This window comes from Arachis duranensis, chromosome 3 (genome assembly GCF_000817695.3).
Source record: "Arachis duranensis cultivar V14167 chromosome 3, aradu.V14167.gnm2.J7QH, whole genome shotgun sequence".
Lineage (NCBI taxonomy): Eukaryota > Viridiplantae > Streptophyta > Magnoliopsida > Fabales > Fabaceae > Arachis > Arachis duranensis.
This window is the reverse complement of record NC_029774.3, coordinates 128563798-128585047: the sequence shown is the minus strand read 5'-3', so window position 1 is coordinate 128585047 and position 21250 is coordinate 128563798. Positions and strand designations below refer to the sequence as shown.

General features: G+C 36.4%; 3 protein-coding genes across 3 annotated transcripts in view; 1 reads left to right on the top strand and 2 right to left on the bottom strand.

Moving 5' to 3' along the window:
• LOC107481874 (uncharacterized) overlaps positions 1–3678 on the top strand; it is a 6532-nt gene extending 2854 nt beyond the window's left edge. Inside the window, exons 5-14 of the mRNA XM_016102220.3 lie at positions 116–208; positions 416–524; positions 691–755; positions 842–1016; positions 1378–1569; positions 1704–1751; positions 2285–2431; positions 2518–2600; positions 3039–3154; positions 3260–3678. Of these exons, the coding sequence (XP_015957706.1) occupies positions 116–208; positions 416–524; positions 691–755; positions 842–1016; positions 1378–1569; positions 1704–1751; positions 2285–2431; positions 2518–2600; positions 3039–3154; positions 3260–3348 (1117 nt within the window). The 3' untranslated portion in view covers positions 3349–3678. The remainder of the gene's footprint in view (positions 1–115; positions 209–415; positions 525–690; positions 756–841; positions 1017–1377; positions 1570–1703; positions 1752–2284; positions 2432–2517; positions 2601–3038; positions 3155–3259) is intronic.
• A 190-nt stretch (positions 3679–3868) lies between these two features.
• On the bottom strand, positions 3869–6674 carry LOC107481873 (flavonol 7-O-beta-glucosyltransferase UGT74F1). The gene is made up of 2 exons (XM_016102219.3): positions 5740–6674; positions 3869–4868 (listed from the first exon to the last, which is right to left on the bottom strand). The coding sequence occupies exons 1-2, from the start codon at positions 6415–6417 to the stop codon at positions 4137–4139; spliced, it is 1410 nt and encodes a 469-aa protein (XP_015957705.1). The 5' UTR covers positions 6418–6674; the 3' UTR covers positions 3869–4136.
• Positions 6675–6898: 224 nt separating this feature from the next.
• LOC107481875 (calpain-type cysteine protease DEK1) lies at positions 6899–20895 on the bottom strand. The gene is made up of 32 exons (XM_016102221.3): positions 20592–20895; positions 20302–20462; positions 18415–18665; positions 17563–17745; positions 17264–17399; positions 17052–17182; positions 16824–16938; positions 15723–16731; positions 15461–15571; positions 15230–15288; positions 14959–15121; positions 14411–14684; positions 14149–14299; positions 13927–14038; positions 13612–13777; positions 13445–13515; positions 13236–13327; positions 12939–13101; positions 12752–12823; positions 12222–12596; positions 12023–12138; positions 11647–11944; positions 11236–11555; positions 10319–10670; positions 9728–10048; positions 9535–9639; positions 9292–9420; positions 8739–9119; positions 8519–8656; positions 8136–8372; positions 7632–8044; positions 6899–7558 (listed from the first exon to the last, which is right to left on the bottom strand). Exons 2-31 carry the CDS (start codon positions 20424–20426, stop codon positions 7739–7741), a joined length of 6462 nt encoding a protein of 2153 aa, XP_015957707.1. The 5' UTR covers positions 20427–20462; positions 20592–20895; the 3' UTR covers positions 6899–7558; positions 7632–7738.
• Between the last annotated feature and the right edge of the window lie 355 nt (positions 20896–21250).

The following is a 21250-nucleotide window of genomic DNA, read 5'->3' as shown; positions in this document are numbered from 1 at the left end:
CCCCCCCCCCCACTCTCTCTCTCTCTCTCTCTCTCTCTCTCTCTCTCAATATTCTGTTATTCTTGTACTTCAAAAAAAATGTTATCATGACTTATACTGTCCCTATAACTTGTAGGCCACGTTTAGTCAATATGTGCAAATACATGGGGATTAGTCCTTTTGGAACTGATGCATACTTGCGATATATGCTACGAAAACGTTTACAGCGGTAAGATCCATTTTATGATGTCAATGTTGAGCTTTTTCTTTGGTAAGTAATTTCAATTGCATGATGAGATTTTGTTGGAAATTTCTTATAAAGAAAAGTTGATGAGTACCGGGGAAGTTTTTTTAAAAAGATCTGTCAGATTGCATGCTGAAAAGGCTCGGTAGGATTGGCATCCACATAATTGTGCCTTACATGCATTACTCCTAGATTGATTCAAGCAGAAGGCGTGGATTCTCTTTCAGAAGCTGAACTACGGGAAGATTGTAGAGAGAGAGGCATGCTTGGGTTGCTTTCTGTTGAAGAAATGCGCCAACAGGTTAGATGTTGGGAACAATTCATGATTATTTCCAGTTTTGTACTTTTTTCGTTCTCTTCAATAAAATTTCCTTGAAACAATTCATGATCATTTGTGTGTTTTTGAAGTACTAGATCAGAATGTTACTTTGGTATCTTGTTCTAAACCTGTAAACCTTCCTGTGCAGCTTCGAGATTGGTTGGACCTATCTCTGAATCACTCTGTACCGTCATCTCTTCTGATACTTTCTAGGTAATTTTGACAATGCTTTTCCCTGGATCCAAATGATAAGCAAAATAAAGATGTATTTTTAACTTTTGCTTTGATAACCATAACAGGGCATTTACCGTGTCTGGGAAGTTGAAGCCAGAAGAAGCTGTGCAGGCTACGCTTTCTTCTCTGCCTGATGAAGTTGTTGATACTGTTGGCATTACTTCTTTACCCTCTGAGGATTCTGTCTCAGAGAGGAGGAGGAAATTGGAGTTCCTTGAAATGCAGGAAGAACTTATTAAGGTAATATGTACAAACATATTGCTCTGTATATATAACCTTCTAGAAAGTCTTCTTTTCTTTTTGATGATAGGTTGACAATGGTATTCTTTTTATTAGTTTATATGATATTTGCTGTGTTTCATCTGTCACGAATCTACCAAAAAAGAACCTAAATGATAAAGGATGGGAAAAAGAATTACAACTCTTCAGTTTGAGTCCCAATGGGGTTAAAGAATTAAGTTTCAGGGTTTTGATATGCACAATTCACCATATAAAGTTATTTTAGTTCTAGAGGCCTGATGTTGATGAATACTAACTAACTTTAGTCAAGACTTTTCGAAAACTGTAACAAATAATACATTGTTATGAATAAAAAATGCAGGAGGAGGAGGAGAGAGAGGAAGTGGAGCAAGCAAGGAAGGATATTAATACTCGCGAGGATGATAAGGCCTTGAAAGAGATGAATATTTCATCTGCCAAGGAAGCACATCAACTTGCCAGAGCCAGAGCATTAGAAAACAAAGAGCAGTTGTGTGAACTTAGTCGTGCATTAGCTGTTTTAGCATCTGCGTCGGTGAGTTGAGTATTTAAAGTTTCAAAGAGTGTGCTTGCCACAATTTCGTGAATTGTTTTTGATTTTGTATGATTCTTTGCTGATAAATGTCTGCGCAGTTTTTTGTATTCTTATGTATTTTATTCTGATGACAGTCTGTAAGTACGGAGCGCGAAGATTTTCTAAGGCTTGTTAACAAAGAGGTACCTTGGTGCTTTCAGTACTTGTCATTGTTTTATATAATTATCATCTATATATTTTGTCTTCATAAAAGTTGCTACGGTGTGCTGAAGTTTCGAGATGATAGCTACCCTTTTAAACAGGGATGATTTCCTGGTTTTGTTACAATTTTTGTGTTTATAATTTCTAATATTAAGAATTGTGTTATTTGGTTTTTAAATTGGCTGGCTATAAGAAATTTCAATTATTGCTTTGGCACCTAATCTATTGTAACTGGTTGATCATCCATGTGATTAGGACAGAGAGAAAAAGAGAGGGGGTCAAGTCTTGGCATAGTAATGCACACTTTTTAAATTCTAAGTTGTCTTTGTGTAAGATCTGATGATGGTCATGATTTATCCTCCTATTGAATAACACTTCTTTGATAGGCCAATGGATAGCTTTCTATGAGATGATTTAACAGAACTGACTTTCGTATAACACTCATAAAAACTACTGTTTGTGTGTATGATCCATTTTTGCCACTGACATCTTTGGTTATTTTCTGTGTCTCCAGATAGAACTTTATAACAGTGTGGTGGAGAAGGAGGGTACAGATAGTGAAAAAGAGGCCTTTAAAGCATATAAAGCTGCCCGAGAGGAAGATGAGCATGATAAAGAATCAGGTGAAGGGGATAGAGTGTCATCAGCACTCATAGAGAGAGTAAGACTCATCCTTGATCTATTCTTAAAGAATACTTGGAGACCAATTTCATATATCTGAATTCTGTTCATTTGAAACTATGTCAGGTCGATGCTATGCTCCATAATCTTGAGAAGGAAATAGATGATGTGGATGCCAAAATTGGTGACCGGTGGAGGCTTTTGGACAGGTTTGTACCCAGTCTCTCACTGGTCTATCATTTTCTTGTCACAAAGGTGTATGATTTTAGTTGGGAGGGAGCAGATATACTAAATGGTCTGGTTGAGACTTTACCCCAGGACCAAGCAGTACCTAAACAGGCCATGTGCTAGTTTGGGATAAGGCATTTAGGCAGGGCATGTGCTAGTTTGGATAAGGCGTTTAGGCAGTGTGCTTATTGTAATTATATCATAATCTCTTTACAGTGAAATATGTGGTTTCATAATGTGCCTGGGTTATAAAGTAAAATTGAACTTTGATTCTGACTGGACGTTTAAATATACTTGAAGTAATTTGATCCAGTTACTATAGCTCAGAAATTGTCTGCCACTGACAAGTTAGTCATTCACTTTGACAATTGTTAGAGTGAATTGCTGTTTTAGTGATTTATTTAATTTTTTTATGGCAGGGATTATGACGGGAAAGTAACTCCTGAGGAGGTAGCATCTGCTGCAATGTACTTGAAGGATACATTGGGCAAGGAGGGTGTACAAGAACTCATCAGCAGTCTTTCCAAAGATAAAGGTCTGTCATGAAATGAAATTCTCATTTTTAATAAATTAAGTTGATCAAAGCTAAGAATTAGTTCATGAATATATTTATCACGAGAGTCCCTATTTGTCGCTACAGAAGGGAAAATACTTGTGGAGGACATTGTTAAATTGGGCGGTTGGAGAGAAGATGGAGATGGTCATGCAGCTGAAGAGGGGAGAATGTAGAGTTTGAGCACCCGATACGCTCTCATTAGTAATTTCATGCTACAGGAAAAGGAGAAAAACTTATCTAGGCACAAATATATTTTAGGCAATTCGAATCTTATAGCCATTAATTTTTGTATTGATGTATTAATAATTAGTTTTATGTGTAGCGGCAGCACTCGGATGGATATATATGAAGTGTGTGCAGGCTCTGTAAATTTTTGACAGCTGATCACACTTACATTCACACATATGATACAACCTCAATATGACCTTTAACTTTTGGGTTTTTGGCTACTGGGATGAATATTGAAAAATTAATCCGCTAAATATCAGCGAAATTTATTGACACTTTACTTTATATTTTTATAATAACAATAACATGATATTCTTGAGCTTTCATAGGCCTTTATATTAACCAATACTATGTTTCTCACCCAAAGGGGAAAAAAACACTATACCCAATCTGTAGGTTCCTTGCAGCTGCAGTTCGAAATATGGGTTTAACCCATATAGTGGAATACAGAAATTCATATAGTTGTGTCAGGTGTGTATATATAGATAGGTGTGTGAGTTTGTTATGTAGTCTAAAATTAAGAACAGTTTAATTTATCTGAAAAAAAAAAAAGACAGTGGAACATAGGAACCCAAAGTGGGGTGCGTGTGAGTGAACTGTGTAGTGTAAGACCAAAAGAAGGGGAAAAAACAACTTATATATATATAAGATATTTGTGTATCGTTAAATTCAAAACACAACTCATATACATTGAAAATTCCTGATTATTATATTACACGAACAATGATTTAATTTAGGATCTCATCTCAATAAGATTCATAAACTCATTGATGTTGTTGTCTGAAGTTCCACCCTCACTAACTGCCTCAACAGCCAATTCCCTCCATTTCTCAGCATTTTTTCTAAGTTCTTTTCCAACGTCATTTCCCATCACTTTCCTTATACAACGCTCAATCTCTTCTCTTCTCACCACACCATTATCCCCGTCAACCTTAACTCGAACACCAACCTTCCAAACATCCTCAACAAACTTTGCATTCATAGGCTGGTCTGTCCACTGTGGCATTGCAACCATTGGAACCCCCAAACACAATGCTTCAATTGTTGAGTTCCATCCACAATGTGTTAGAAAACAACCAATTGCATTGCTTGATAAAACTCCCAATTGGGGTATCCAATTCACAATTAAACCCTTTCCATCTTTGTGGATTTCATCAAAAATCTCTTTCTGGAGTTTCTCTCTCTCCAAATAAGTGATGACCCACAAGAAATTGAAACCTGTGGCTATTAGGCCGAATGCAAGTTCCTCCATTTGCTCTGAGGTGAAGCTTACCATGCTTCCAAATGAGACATAAATGACTGATCTTGGTGCCTTTTGATTGAGCCAATTGCTATGGATTAACTCCAATTGGAAGAGGTTCAAATTGTTTTCTGTGTCATTTAGGATTGCCTTGTCTAAATAAGAGTATGGAACTGTTGGACCAATGGTTAACATCGGACATAGCTTTGACATGGAATCCACCACCTACATTAACAAGGAAAATGGATAAGACAAAAAATGCATAGGATTCTTGTACTTACTTCTCCTAGTATACATGGAGTCTATTCATTTTCTTTTGTTAATGATTAGGGTAGAAACAACAATAGGCCCCACATTCCATCTAATAATGGTGTAGGAGAGGTAAGGATAAACTACCAAAATTCTATTCGAAAATTTATAAAAATAATTTTAAAAAATGCAAAAGATAAATTAATTCTCTAAAAGATTTATAATCAAACCCAACAAAAATAATAGATATTAAATATGTATTTTAAAAAAATCTTTAGAGATGTGATTTTTTTACAAATATTATTAAAAAATAACACATTTTTTTATTATTTTTAAAATTTGATAATTTTATACCAAGTAAATATTTTTCTAAAATTTTTTTACCGTGAATGTGTGAATGATCAAAAAATTTTTTGAAAAATAAAAAAAATTAGACATCGAATTTTGCTTCGATTTTTCATGTGCATATTATAAATAGTTCTTCAAATGTTACTACAGAAATTCGGATTAAATGCACAACTTATTGATTATTTTTGTCATGTTTTTAATTCATTTAATTAATATGAATGCGGATAACGTAATTGGACAGCAAGTTGTTGATTCAAATTCTCACAAGTCACTAATCACTTTTAGCATGTGATTGGTACATGCAAGTTATCAGGCTGCAATAGAAATGATGATGATTAAGTATGAAAAGTTTTCGAACTCTTAAACTCCGGGAGTTTAAATAAATTCCCGAGTTTGATTACCTTATTAGTATTTATATTTAAAGCATATATCATAATACATAATAGTGAAAGAACAAATATATATATAGAGAGAGGAGATTAAGGTGACTAAAATATACCTGATGCTCTAGCTTGTAAAAGGAATTGACAAGAAGAAGATCCGCTTTATCAACATTTGAGAATTGATTCATGACCATGTCAAAGTAAGCTGGATAGACAGCAGAATTGCAAACAAAAGAAGGTGTGTCTTTGAGTTCAAGCAATGGAAGCCCTTCTATATTTATTGGAACTTCAGACACTGGTACCTTCAAAATTCCATTATGGACACAATAGAATGTGTAATCAACAGCACACATATGAGTGAAAAAAGTAACACCAATGATCCCAAACTCTTTGGCCACATCCAAAACCCATGCCAACAAACCATCATACACTATGCAATCTACAGGGTGCCGAGAAGATTCATTATACTTTTTGATGAGTTCTTTCAAACTTTTTGAACCTATGGTTTTCATTGTTGATACATAGGAGCTTATGGATTCAGCTTGAGAAAACCCACCTTGGTCATATCCATCTGAGATGGTATCAAATTTAATTGAACGTGGTAATGATGAGAGTTGGTGAAGATGCATTGATTTTGAGATGAATTTGGTTATGACCAATGTGGATGTCACTCCTTTTGTGCTCAAGCGTTTGCTGAATTGGAGCATAGGGTTAAGGTGACCTTGGCTTGGGTATGGAATCATTAGTATATGCTTCTGACTCATCACTTTGCTATTTCTTCTCTCTTCCTTCATTTCTCACTATCTTCTTGTTCACACAACTCACTAGTTTTTGTAACAAGCTATGAACAAATATACATATTATTTGATAGAATGGATTGGAAAGAAGTGCTTTCTTGTACTCAAAATATCTATAGAATAATTTGTATATATTATTAGATAAGATTCCAATGAAGTGACAGCACAAGGTAAAACTTCATTTTCATGTCATATCAATACACAATTAGACTTAGATGAGTATTGGAAGTTTGGAACCTCCTTGGTTATGTGGTCGTCGTTAATTGATTCAAACCAAAAGGCGGCTATGGAAAAATCTATATCGCAATCAAATTCTATATATCTCAACTAAATAATAGATATGAATTTTGACCCTAATATAACAACAAAAATTTCTGAAGTAAAGAACTATGGATTAAAAAAAAGACATAATTGTAAATAAAAGGAATAAAAACCAAACAAACAAATACAGTCAACCACAACCGGAAGTATCTAAAGATGACACAGGAAGCAAAAGAACAATATTCATAAATATCTACGTTTAACATAAAAATCTTAAGACTCATGATGTTACACATCGCACAATTATTCAAAACCAGATTAGTCTCTATCAGACAGTCTTCAGCTTAAAAAAATTAAAATGGGGTAAAGGAATAACTAATTTAGCTTTGTGAATAACTGAAAATCAAATTAGATTAAAAAGACATTTTTACAAAACTTTGCCAATATCACGACATTAATAGGAACCCGTGATTGTTAATGTTTGTACATTTTTCTTCTTCTGCAGTTGTCAAAATGGCAGCTGAAATTTACAATGAGTTACTCAATGCTTGTTACTATACCTACCCTTCCCAAATCCCCCTTTGACCTCCATTTTCACCAGGTGTTAGTAATTACCTATTTTATTGTCAGCTATTTTCCTTTTCCCACTTTGATTAAATGGTTACAAGTATACCTCTATAGTACCACTTCTATGTACATATCAAATCACCATAAGAGCCCTCTCCAATGCTGGCACAAGCACCCTTCAACAAGATTCACACTGAAAAGATCAAGCTCTTTTTTACCCTTTTGTCTCTCTTGCACAGATGCCATTTCATTCCTATAAGGAATAGGAATTCAATGCCGAACCTCAACATTAAGAATTGCATCATCACGCCTGTGAATACACAAAAATCAATGTTAGGAGACAGTCAAAAAATGAAGAAATTAAGTTCAATGAGAGAAATTACCCAATTGGTCTGAGGAGGGTTAGCAATGCATGCGCCGATCTGCCGAGAGCCCAAGCAAAGAATCTTTGCAGCGGAAAAGACACAACATATAAGCCATCCCCTAGGTACTATAAAGCTTCAAGAGTTATTGATGCCTTGGTGAAAACAGAAAGTACAAAGGGGGCTTCTTGCTCAGGATGTATAGTAGTAGGGACTATGGTGTATCCCTTTGGCTCGGGTTCTAAAACCATTTCACAGGATATTTCTCGAGAATTAACATAGTCCGTCCCACCAACTGATTCGTGCAAGTATATATTGAAACCTGCTCGTCGTCCCCGAGTTTTGAGTATCCTCATTCCGATGTAGAACATTAAAGAATCATGGCTGGATTGATAATTTCTGAATCCGGCGGTTGTTCTTGAAAATCCGACACCCTATAAATATGATGACAGAAGATTTCAAAGAAATTAATACACTACTATATGTTCAACACAAGCAATACTGAATATTCAATACTGTTTGTACCTGAGTTAGGGTAATGAATACATGAATTGGTAAAGATGCATCTTGCCCAGTTGCAGTTAGTCTGAACTGTGGATTTTGGTGCCAGGTATCGTAATCCTGGCACCCACCAGCACTTTCACCAAGCCATCGACCATGAACAGAGTAACGCATCTCGGGTGGATAGACACGGCAGATATATATTGATCGGAAATGAATCTGAAAGTCTTGCCATGACATCCAGAATATACCATCTTTTGACTGTAAAAACGAGTAATGGGAAAGTTAAGTCAACTTGAGTCAGTAAATTATGGTAACACGGTGCAGCCAAATAATCTGCTTGTTCATAAAGAAGCACTGACGAGTTGAAGTGTAAGGCTGGTCCGTTGGAAAATGTAAAGAATTACCTGTGGAACATGCTTCAGCTTGTGCTTTATTCTATCTGTCCATTCAGGAGATGAATCAGACCAAGGGCCATTCCACTCGACTTCATTTGCCCATGGATTTCGGATCTGTACGAGTTTATGGCCATCCACTTCTCTTATCTGAAAGTTCATGACAGAAGTGAAAGTTAAAAGAACATTCCTATTATAAAATACAGTGGATATAAGACTTCCCCCCCATTACCTGAAGGATTGAGTATGCATGTCCTTGCACGATGCCACTGGAAGAGATGTGCACGTCAGAGCCTGAAGGACTTCCTGCACCAAGGAGAAAACCCTCTTGCTTGAAGCGTAACAATTGAGACCACAATCTACCACTTGCAAGGTCAATCTGTGCTTCACTGCTCCTCATGTCGATTTCCTCCCCTGCACCCCCGGTAAGATCGACAAGAGCATCCTGAACAAGCCCACCCTCAAGTGCTTCATAGGAGCCATGCAACTTGGCATATGCCTTCTCCAATATAGAGACCCAAAGTTCATAACCCTTCTTACTAGTAGCAAATGCAGGTTTACCCGGCAATTCACAAGGAATCCAATCATCAACAACTACAGGGATCCACTCACCCTAAAATGCCGGGAAAAAAAAATTAATTATAATAGAAACTATAATATTGATTGCAGTCCTTCAGACATCATTATCAAAAGGGAGCTTTATGAAGATGGGGAAAAGAATGATACAGCAGCATGAAAAGTATATCAAATAAGAGATGCAAATCGTACTCATTTTTGCTTATTACCTGCACACAAAAGCGGACAGTATATATCCCTTCCTCGTTATATTCTGGAGTGATGATTACCTCTGATATACGTGAAAACTCTGTTAGAACAGCAACAGCGCTCAAGAACCAGCAGTCACCTAACCGGCCCTATACAATACACAGAACATCTATTGAGAGAAATTGCAAGATAAAATTACTTCTTCAAAATATACATATCAAGAAGCTTTTGTTGTAGAGTTCTTGCAAGATGCTAAACAGCACCTGACAAACATCTGAAGGATTAGGAGCTCCTGAAAATAAGCATGGATGGCAGTCAAGATGGTTCTGTCGCACAATTTCACCTGGTCTCAGCCACCCAGAAACAACCTATGTACAAAGGCCATGATAAGATAGTTGGGGAGGAAAAACGATAAAAAAGTAATTAAAAATAACCAATCATAATGAAGAAAAGTACCTGTAATTTTGCTGGAGGGTTTTCAGGGTCCACATATAAAGAGTGATCATTTGGAGGAAATTCCTCGTCAGTAAAACGTGACTCTCCTCTAGCAAAGAGAGCTTCTTTGATGGCTGATTCTACGGATCGCATCCGTTGATTAATCTCTTCTTGTGTTTCAATTCTGGGTTTTCTATATTTCCTAGAGAAGGAATCTATATCCACCACCACACCATCACGATCTGACCTCCTTTTCCTCCCACTAGAATATTGTCCATCCCAATCCACATCATCTCTATCATATAAATCTACATCAGCAGGATCGCTATCCCAACCATCAACCTAAGCAAAAATGAAACAAAGCAAACTTCGCTGAATCTGTTTTGCTTTAATATTTATAGTAAAGCGGACATCAAATTATGATGTGGAATAAAGTATGATACCAACATGTGAGTCACTAGAAGTCTATAACATCCTGAGGTATTTAAGAAGATATCTTATTTTGTCTATATAATTTATTATTTTCAAATTTCAATTACTAACATGTTTTCTTTGTGCTTTTGTTTGTGTGTGTGTGTGTGTGTGCGTGTTTGTGGGGGAAGGGAAGCATACCCTTGGGGGTGAATCAGTCCATTGCAAATTATCTTCGGGGTAATCAAGTCCACCAAAGTCTGCCGAAGCAATCGAGGTATAGAGAGCGGAAATCTCATCTTCAGTTAAGCACCTTCCCCAGAGAAAAGCATCCATAATATGCATCTTAGATTCAACCCCTTCACTATCTGACCTACCAAAAGCATCAATATCTGCTGGTGGTCGAATTCCCACCCAAACTTCTGTCCCTTGTTCCCAAATGCTGCTACCCACACACAAAGGTAATCCAGTTTGGTAGCCATCGAATCCACCATCTGTATAACATGTTGCTTCACCTAAATCAGCATCAATTGTCATTGCTATGATATGCCACCTGCAAGATATTTATTAACAAAAATGTAAAAGACAGTGAGACAGTAGTTCTCTGTCATTAAAACAAGTGTCAAGCATAAGTGCAGAGCTATCCAAATTTCATATTAAACACTTCTATTAAGAAAAGAGCAGATTAGTTGATACAATCTCGTGTATTTAACAATCCTAAAGGACTTCTGTATATATTATTGTCATACTTGTTGATTTGCAAACTGAAAATAGCAAGCTAGCAATCTTTAAAAGATAAATTCAGTTACGGAAGTATACAAAGATAAGAAACCATAATGTTTTGGATAACTGACTCATTCCTGAAACAAAAAATCTTAATTCGGAGAAAAGAATTGCAAAGGCAGCAATAAGAAAGATAAAAAAGAAAAACTTATCACAAAAGCAATAAGAAAAAACTAATATAAAAAAACGAGGAAGCAAGCAAATCTCTGACACATCTGAAAACAACTTGCACTGATAAGTAACACATAAATAACATGTAAGCTAAAAATGATGAAACCTTGAATTTCTCCAAGCCAGAAATACATGAAACATAAAAATAGAGAGAAAGGCCAAACCTTCCATCTGCAATACATGTTGCACCAATACTCCACTCCTTCGTGACAGTTGTTTGCCTATCACGTTTAGTAATCAATCTGAGTCCAACTTGCCCAGCCTCAATACCTTGTTCAGAACCAGCCACAAGAACTTCCCAGCAAACCATTTTCTGAAAATCCGTGCCCAAAAGACAGACAGGACCAGACTCAGGTTGAATCATCACTGCTATGGAAAAGCTAACTTTCTGACTTTGACATAGACTCAAATCAATTGGACCGTAATGCCGGCCACTTGAAGTTGCTTCGTCATCAAGAATACATATGGCACCTGTCACCCCAGTCTGTATATATAAACAAATGGTCACTAGCATCAGAAATGATCAAATCAATTACAATCAAAATTCTTAAGTAATAGCAAATCGGGTGTGGAACCTGTAGTGCACGATGTGCTAACTGCGAAAGACGTATTCTCTGTGCAATGCTTTTAACCCTCTTTCGAGCTTTGGAATCATCCAAAACAGAATCACTTCCTACTGCACGCACTGCAGCTACCATGGCCGCAGCCTCTCTGCTGCTAGCATTAGGAATGGTGGAGAGCAGAGAAGCTTCTATCTCCTTCCATTTCCGTTCCTCTTTTTCAAGCAGGGCCTTCCTTCTTTCTTTCCCTCTTCCCTCTTCTTCACGTCTCTGCATGAAGATCTCCTCTTCCATCTCCTTTTCTCGTATGTAACTATAAAACACAACAGTATATTTAGACAGTAAAAACTCCGTAAAACTTGAAATGATCATTGGATATTCAGGGCAGTACCTGTCCTGAATAATTTCAAACTGCCTACGATCTTCCGGCATCCACTTTTTTATTTTCTTAGCACTTAAGTCAGAAAATCCAATACTGTCTAGAAAGAGTCTCAAACGAACCTCATCCTACAAGAGAAAAAGGATTGTCGTTGTCACATGAATAAAAGAATGGGTACCATCCATAGCAAGCAGCATTTTATTCTTTTTACCTGTGCTTGTTCTGCCTTGGATGTTAAACCAAGCAACAAAAGCAAATAACCACCGAACTTGTCCCACATGTACACCCATTCGGTGTCAATGGCCTCTTCTAGAGCCAGGATCCTTGCATGAGCACACATCACTCTTCTGTGATCTACACTGGTTGGCTCATGGCGAAATGTCCTTTCATATCTAAATCTACTAAAAAATGAACCTGCAACTAATTCTTCATTTCTCAAACGGTCTCTTAATTTCATGACATCGGCTCTGGGCAGCACAAAATTTCCTCCCTTATCACGCATAATAGTAGGGTCTCCAATCAAAAGTGCTGCAGAACTAGCTGACCTCTGAGGTGCAGAATAAGTTCCAGATATAGCATTCCGGGTCTATAATGCAATTAATTACACACGATCTCAGTTAGCTCACCATGGAAAATTTTAAGATTTATTTTCCAACATACAAAAACATAAAATTGTGAAGAAAAATTGTGAAGCAATCCAAACAATGGTGAGCATAAACAGTAGAGTCCTGACAAACACACCTTTGTTGCTGATCTAGCAATTGCCTGATTAACAGTTTCCTTGCTGAGAAAACGTACAGCATCTTCCATCATCTGTACATAATTAGAAAACGGTTACAATTAGAATATTTTTTTCTGAATAGAGAAGTTATCACATAATGATTAGCGATTGCTGGCAAGGAGATTTTGTTACAATTAGTTCCCAAACCTTAAGCGTAAGGCACGGACGAGAGACAGCAAACCCAAATGAAACAACGAGTGTAACTGCCGATACAGCAGCACCAGCAAAGGGTGGATAAATCTTTAAACTGGCAACAACACCCCAACCTTCAGTTGCTAGTGCAATCCCATATAGCATGAGAAAGGCCACACTGCAAATAGTGGAAACAGGAAGTGGATACAAGTAATAAACTAGATAACATGAAAAAATAAATAAATAATAAATTGAACCAACAAACTTAGAAACAATAACTGATCAGAATTAACGAAGAAGTGATGACTAAACCTGACATTCTTTCCGCAATCTGCATGAGCATCGTACACATAGACTGGCAAAACTCGGGGAGAGTACACCACAATGGGATTTGAAAGCAGAACCTGAACAGAAAAAATAAAGAAATACAATCCATAAAAGCAAATAAAAATATGCACAAATATTTTCAAAATAGCTTGCTTCCTATCATACAGGTAGAAAGATTTGAAGGAATAACTTACTGTCAATGCCCGTCCAGCAAGAAGAAAAAGAAATGAAAAATAACCAACCGATGCTCCAGCAAAAGGTTGACCTAAACAAGGATGAAAATATTATGAGCTGAGCAGCCAAGCAACTAGTTTTAACTTAAGGCATAACTATTGATGCTAATACTATAAACCACACACACCTTCAAACCATCCAAGAAGAAATGCTGCCAAAGCCAACAGAAAGGCAAAGAAACACACAAAGACCATCTGTGTCCGACTCAAATAAAAATTATTTGATGCCCAGTGATGGATAGCACCGATTGCTAATACCATGAGGAGAAGTACCAAAAGACAGGCTACCCCAATCTGTAGTAATTGGAAAGAAGTTGCATCCAAAATGAATTAATAAAAAATTATGAAGGGGAGAATAAGAATACACAAAAGGTATATGTGTCATACTCATTGGGAAGAAAAAAAAAAAAAGAAGATTAATACAACAAGGGCACAGCACTCACAGTCCAAGGTTTGATGTAAACTATAACAGCTGCTATAGCACCAAGAAGAAGCACAAGACCAATTATAACAAAGATATATACACCTCTAGAAAGTCTCCAACCATCATCCTTCCTATAAATAGCATTTTGAAAGGATCAGCACCAATCATACTAAAAGCAGAGTTGAGCCATTTCTTTATAATCATAATGATACAGTGATAAATATAAGAACGTTTTACTAACCACTTAAGCAATCCACAAGTAAGCGAGAGCAAGGCTGGAATGCAGACTAGAGGAAGTAAAGCAGCTAAAAAATCACCCTTCGTTGGAAGTTGGTCATCTTTAGATTTGATAACTTCCAAGTAAGACACACCACAAAATGCTACGAGAATAACTGCAATCAGAAAAGAAAATATAAAAAAAGATATCAGCACTAGGATAATGATAAATATGTGTGGTAATATATCCGTTTGTGAGAACATGTATATGCAAAATGAAAAAATACCTGCAAATAATCCAATAAAGATAGCAGAGGAAAGGGAGAAGCGATAGGTTGCAAACCACGAAATTATTGGAAGCAAGCTAGTAACAACTAAACCAATAGCAGATGCCATTGCCCACCCAAGAAAAACAGAAGATGTGTATGGGGAGGTCAAGCTTTTCTGATCATCATTCAACCCCTTGTATCTTAAATCATCTAAAGGCTTTGCAGAAACTATTGCTCCCAGAGCCAGTACAGATCCAACGAATAATGACGTACAAACAATAAGAACTATACCCTGTAAAAGTGAAATAGACAATTATGCATTGGCAAATTAAATTTACTTGAACCCCAAAAAAAACCATCGCATCACACCCTTCTCCCAAAGCAATGCATTGCATGAATTAGAACCTCCCGGTTTACTAATAAGATAGATTGTAAGTATATGCATCACTGATCTGATAAATTCCACCATTTTTTATTTGTGTGTTGGGTAACTGGAGGAGTCATGGTCAACCACCTCAACCAACTAAGTAGCAACCAGAAAGACACCCTTGGTAGGTAGAACTAACCTCCTTTGTACCAGAAATGCGATCATTTCCAACACTTCCCGTACAATTCACTCGGGGAACCCAGAACTTGTAACCATTACGTATCCATATAGGAATTGCAATAGAAAGGCATGCCACCATTAGAGGCACAGTCAAAGACAATCCAAGGAGAACAGACGATTTGCTGCACAAAAGATACACAGGTAACTATGCCAGGTACTCCAATAAAACTTTGGCAAAATTACGATAAAACTAAAACTTATGAATGACTTTGAAAAACCATAGCGATTACCTCAAGAAAGAGAGCAGCAATCCAACACAAGTGCTGAACAGCCAAGCAATAATACCATACTGGAATAGCAAATTAGAAACATAAACAGAAATCCAAGAGAATATACATTAATTACGTACTTAAACTTCAAACAAATTCATCATTAACACGTAATATGAAGATAAGCTGAATGATTCCATATTAATTTTTTTTGTAGATGCATTTGCATGTAATTCAATATAAAGTCCATACCTTCCGTGGTTTTGAAGTCATGGCCATTTCTTCTGCAGTAAGTGATCGAAGGAAAGCCATAATTGAACATATCACCGGAGACAACAGAAGCACAGCCAAGCCAAACTCAAACTGCATGCAATAGTGATTCCAAACACATCAAGATGAGAAAATAAATTCACAGCTATGTTTACACAAGTAGCAACCCAAAATAACTTTAATAAAGAAAACAGAAATTAAGCTTCCAAAGTGGAATTATTCTGGGAAGAGACTCGAGAGTTACCTGCTGGTGGGTTCCATTAACGAATTTGACTGTTTTTGGACGAAATACACCAATAATGGTTGTTTCAACTATGAAGATAAGACTGAACAGAACCCATGCTCGCTCTGGAGAACCCGTAATGTGATGCAATACAAGTCTGCACAACTGAAGCCACTTTTCAAGCCCATGCAACCTCAGTTCTTCAGAAAATGAAATTTGATTAGGCACGGCATTGCCAACACTGGCATTATCAGTATTGTCACGATGATCTCTATCTGCGTCAAGACTACCCCTCTGTAATAATGCGAGAATAGTTGGATCTAATTCTAAACTTTTCTCTTTCAACATCATAGCAAAATTTGGATCCAAGCCTTTATCTTGTAATAGAGTACTCAACTCCCGATCACCTTGTCTTGTACTTCTTTTAAGCATAGTTGCAAACCTAGGGTCACTCAACCTTTCTTGGAAAGCAAGAGCTAAGTTCAATTCTAATGTTTGCTGATTTGCAGAGTTTGATGTGCTAGATTCATTCCCTTGGCTATCAACACCACTACTTGAACAAACCACCATGGAATTATTGGGATCCAAAGTTCTATCATCACAAGACGTTCCAGCCTCAGCCTCTTGAACAGCTGAGCGACATGAGCTGCTACGTATTGCTAAACTTGACCTGCCACTATCTATGCTCTTGTCACTATTTATTCCATCTGGCAAACTGGCAGTTTGAGATGGGGCATTATTCCAATTGCATGTATCGGCTGCAGCCAAACCTCTGTTAGCTTCAATGACATTACCAAGATTACTAGCTTCAACACTGCTACTCCGTTTCATACTTGACCCACAGCCTTCAGAGAAGCTAGATGAACTATTATGCTCCTTCTTACGAAATCCTTCTCTCAAGCGAACCACAGTGCTTTGTAAGGCATCTCTCCTCGCAGCCAATGGATTTTTCACTGATAAATGACGAGAAACAACAGCCCCTAGAAGCACAGTAGCCATAACGGCATAACTGATACAGTGCCCTATATACCTATGAACAGGGAGAAGCAACATTCAACATCAATAAACCACACTACATGCAATTCGGATAAAAGGTTATATGTTTCAATTTAAGGCACTAACCAGTATTGCACTCCAAAACAAATAAGAAACACGCGGGACGTTCCAGCAATAAATAGTGCTGCAACACGACTGTCAAGAAGTTGAAAACCATACATGCAAGCTCCCAAATTCCAGTCTACATGGAAACAATAGAAAAGAAAAGGAATGAATCAAATAAATCAATCTAATAACTACAGAAGAAACATCTAAAGAAATAGATAGAACTAATAATAGAACTGATTAAATTACCTAGAATAATAACAGCAACTGATGTAACTGCTCCAAGCCAGTTTGCCTCTTTTGCTGTTAGGCCATATAAAATGGAATATACTAGCAGAACAAAAAGTGAGCCAACATAGAGAAGTACAAGATGGGAAGCCCTGTCAAGACAGAGGAAAACATTGAAAATTACTTTGTCTCCACTAGGATAGTCAAAAGTGAGAGCAAGAACTAAAGCATACCTTCTCGATTGTCGAGGATATAACTCATTTGGGTCCGGTGGTTCAGGTAAAGATGTCACAGGACCCAATTCAATTTGATCAGAATAAGCAAATTTGTATGCCCTTCTTACATACTCATCCACATCCAAGCCATTACCTACAAATAATAAACCTGGTAAGATTTCCACTTAATGAAACTTAAAACAAATGGAATCAAATCATTTATAAAATAAATGAACACCAGCATGCAATATCTATACAATCAAGGCATATAATAAGGATAATCACTTCTAAATGAACAAAATGACTCAAAAGCATACCATTAAACACCATTCTGCAAATAAATAGCATGTTGATAGCTAAAGCAATTGCTGAAACTCCAAAAAAGAAGCCAGAAGGAGAATAACGGTCAGATGCTCGTGGACCAGTTGTAACATACACGGCACAAAGTTCATACGCACAGAGAAGAGTAACAGCTAGGAGGAGGAGAATGGCTACAGCTCCTGTCAAAGGAAAATATGGACATGAGCTATGATTATATTTATATCCAAAATGAAGATGAAACTAACTATAAGAGTAGATTAGAGAAATTAAAGCACAAGTAACATTCCCAAAGAAATTATAAGTGTAGATTAGAGAAAAATTGCAAAACTCCCTATTGTTTGTTCTTTGCATATTTTATGTAGGATTAAATGAAAGACTTGCTCAATCTAACGTTATTGGTATCTATCAACAGATATATGACTTTGACACACTATAACAAAAAGCCATGTTCAGTCACAGAACTAGACCTATCGATACTTGAATGATTTCTGATGTTCTTCATCAATCTAATATTGTATATTCCTTGTTTTCTAATAGAAATCCCATACTTTTCTTTTCATTTAAACCCTAACATTTTAATGTGATACTACCCATTGTGGCATAATCATATTAATATTCCACTGCCAAGCTTGTTCGTTTGGTTCCAATTGTTCACCAACAGCTGCCAATATGTCTAGTTGGTGAGAGATCACCCCTGGGAAAGAATCGACCGGAGTAATGCAACAAAAGCCTCTGACTAACTTTCAGAGTGTAGAATGGTACATTAAATAGAACATACAAGCCATAAGTTGTGAACAAAACACAAAGTATAGTTTGGTAATATAACAAATTGGCCAGCAAATACATACTTGAACTTTGCCACTGGGTTCTCCACCAGAGCATAATTGAATAAAATGCCAAGAGAAGAGCTGTGCCAGCCATAATTACGGCCAAACCAATCAGATCTCGACCCAGTATTGCAATTAACCAGGATCCCCAAATGATAAGCACCAGAATTGGAGAAACAACAACCACCCATGCCAAAAGATTCAGGAAGCCACAGAGCAAATGCAGCTGAGGACCGTGCAGGATATTCGGCCATTTCCGAGCAAAGATCCAACTGGAAACAGAAACAAAGAAATAACAGATATAAACAACTTCAGGATACTTAAATAGCATAGGTTAATCCCATAAAAAAGGACTTGCATTTCTTCTCAAACAATGTATGATATAAGATGACAAAGAAAGACTCAAAGGTGGATCAAAACTTGAACCTATGTTCAATTGTCCTGTTCTTATCCCATGGTTGCAAACAATATTTCAAAAAGAGATCACATAAATCATCACATCAAAGAAGAGTTATAGCTTATCTGGTTTCTGGAACTGGTATTAGATTCCTACCAATCAAAATCTGTATAATGTTTTGGTTCACCACTTGGTCAATCAAGAGAGCCAGAGAAATGACATTTGTCATGTTCAATTACCCAGTTGCCATGGTGTGGTTGCAATAAATATTCAAAAAGAATATCATATAGATCATGTGAAAGAAGAGTTATAATTACTCAGTTTCTCAAAGTGGTAGCAGATACCAATTAAAAGTATTCAAACCTTGGATATCTAGAGAGATACAACTCGGAATAGATACCTCAATCTGTATTTATTCTTATGTTCCACTTACATCAACTACTATCAATGTCAACTACAAATTTCAAATAATATATAAGCAAAAAGATAACAGAAAAGAAGATTAAATTGGAAAAGGGATAAGATATTCAATTTTTTGAGCATTCCTATCTCAGGTACAGAAGTGAATGAAATAGCAGCTCAGTCTACAAGCCTGGATCCTTACAGGGCATACCTTCCATGAAGGAGGAAGTTGATACTATAACTAGATACTTGATCACCATGTTGTACATTGTCATTGTTCTAAGGCTAACACTCCAATAAAGAAGTAAATATGACAACAATAATGTTTAAAATCTCAAATGTATAATATGATTTTCCTTAATTTGGGTTACCATGTATGCACAATGTGATTAAATGATAAACCAACACATAGGAGTCTTATATGAAATCTCCAAAAGTGTGCAGGATAATCTTTTCCTTATACAAATAAATGAAAGGAAATTTGGATAAGCATCTGATTTAGTGTAATATGTTATTGAATACAAAAGGTTTTCCTCTAATATAACCACAAGTATATGACATTGAAACTTCAGAATTTAAAGCAGCTCATCTTACATTTTGCATCCATTCTGTCCGTAGTACCTCTACTCTCAACACGATCAATAACTGATGTGAAACTTTACAAAAATAGAACCCCACAAAAAGTAACTTAAAAGAAGCATAACTGAAAATACAGCAGAGCATTTTAGAATTGGGAAGCAACAAACTATTAATTCCCCCTCCGGATTACTAAAACCCAGATAAAAACCTTCATGCGATTAGAAGTCTGCGCCAAATGGTCGTAATTTATGTCTGCTTCCTAAATGATCTAATTGTTTAACAAATGTAGCCAAGAATATCATACTTATTGGGCAATTGGAGAAGACAACACTCGGCATCCAATGTCAGTAAACTTTTCAACTGTTTCTAAGCAAGTAACACTAAAATAGCAATCATATGGCATATCACAATTCAACAGCATTTTGGGAGAAAGACTCAATCTTGAGCCATAAATGAATTATCAAGACCACAAATAGGCTAATTAAGCATATAAAAAATCCTTCTTCAACCAACAAGTTCAACTGGATTACCTATAAATTCGCCAGGGCCTCCAGTTAACAGCCCATAGTATCAAAAATGAAGCTAACCCCAAAACTGAGAAGAGGGTCCCCGAAATCACGCAAGCTAGGAGAAGCCCACGGTCACCCCCTTCCATGCCTCTCCTCTTCCCTCTCAAATAACGCACATGCACCTGATTCCAACATTATCCAAGAAAATTAAAATAAAAAAAGCTAGCAAAAACAAAGTACTGAAGAAGATGATGATGATGAAAGAGTAAAGGAATGAACTTTGGTAATGTGGGAAGGGGTGTTGAACTTACTTGACTGTAGTGGACTCAAATGGAAGCAGCATGATGGTGAATTCAGATGAAATGGGTCATGGGTCTGAATAGCTAGGGTTTGAGAGTGGGTAAAAATTGAAGTGCACTAAGTTAGGGTTAGCAAAGAAAGAAGAAGATGATGATGATGATGATAAATTGGGGCAAACAAAAGGAGTTTTGGAATTTAGCTTGTGTCTTTTGTGGGTATCTTCACAATCTGTGAGACTCGGAAATTGTTTCAGGAATTCAGAAAAGGGGGAAAAGGAGAAAAAAGAGTGAAGATTAAAACCCTACTCACCCTTCTCTCTCCTCTGTGTCAATCAAGTGTGAACTATAATAAAGTAAAAAATAAAAAAGAAACAAGAAAAGAAGACAGCAAAAGAGTAAACCATTACAGGATAGTAAAAGATTAGACGTTATTTTTACTTCTGGTACGGAGGATTTATAATAATAAAAAAAATAAATATGTTTAAAACATGTTTTTTTAATATGATTTTTAGTAATTAAAATTTAAAATATATAATTGACTAAATTATATTATTTTTGTCAAAATTATATCAAATAAATTAATTTAACTAAAAAATCGATTAACTAAATTTTAAATTAGTCTAAATTAATTTTTTTTATAAAAAATGACTATAATATTTTTATTATAGAAA

What these genes read in the sequence shown, in the direction of transcription:
- LOC107481875 (XM_016102221.3), bottom strand. Translation starts at nt 20,426, where the DNA reads ATGGAAGGGGGTGACCGTGGGCTTCTCCTAGCTTGCGTGATTTCGGGG. An exon ending in AACCCAGTGGCAAAGTTCAA is followed by an intron (nt 17,746 to 18,414) that starts GTATGTATTTGC and finishes TTCCTTTGACAG; the next exon opens with GAGCTGTAGCCATTCTCCTC. An exon ending in ATCCTTCAGATGTTTGTCAG is followed by an intron (nt 9,421 to 9,534) that starts GTGCTGTTTAGC and finishes TGTATTGTATAG; the next exon opens with GGCCGGTTAGGTGACTGCTG.
- LOC107481873 (XM_016102219.3), bottom strand. Translation starts at nt 6,417, where the DNA reads ATGAAGGAAGAGAGAAGAAATAGCAAAGTGATGAGTCAGAAGCATATA. An exon ending in TTTACAAGCTAGAGCATCAG is followed by an intron (nt 4,869 to 5,739) that starts GTATATTTTAGT and finishes TTGTTAATGTAG; the next exon opens with GTGGTGGATTCCATGTCAAA.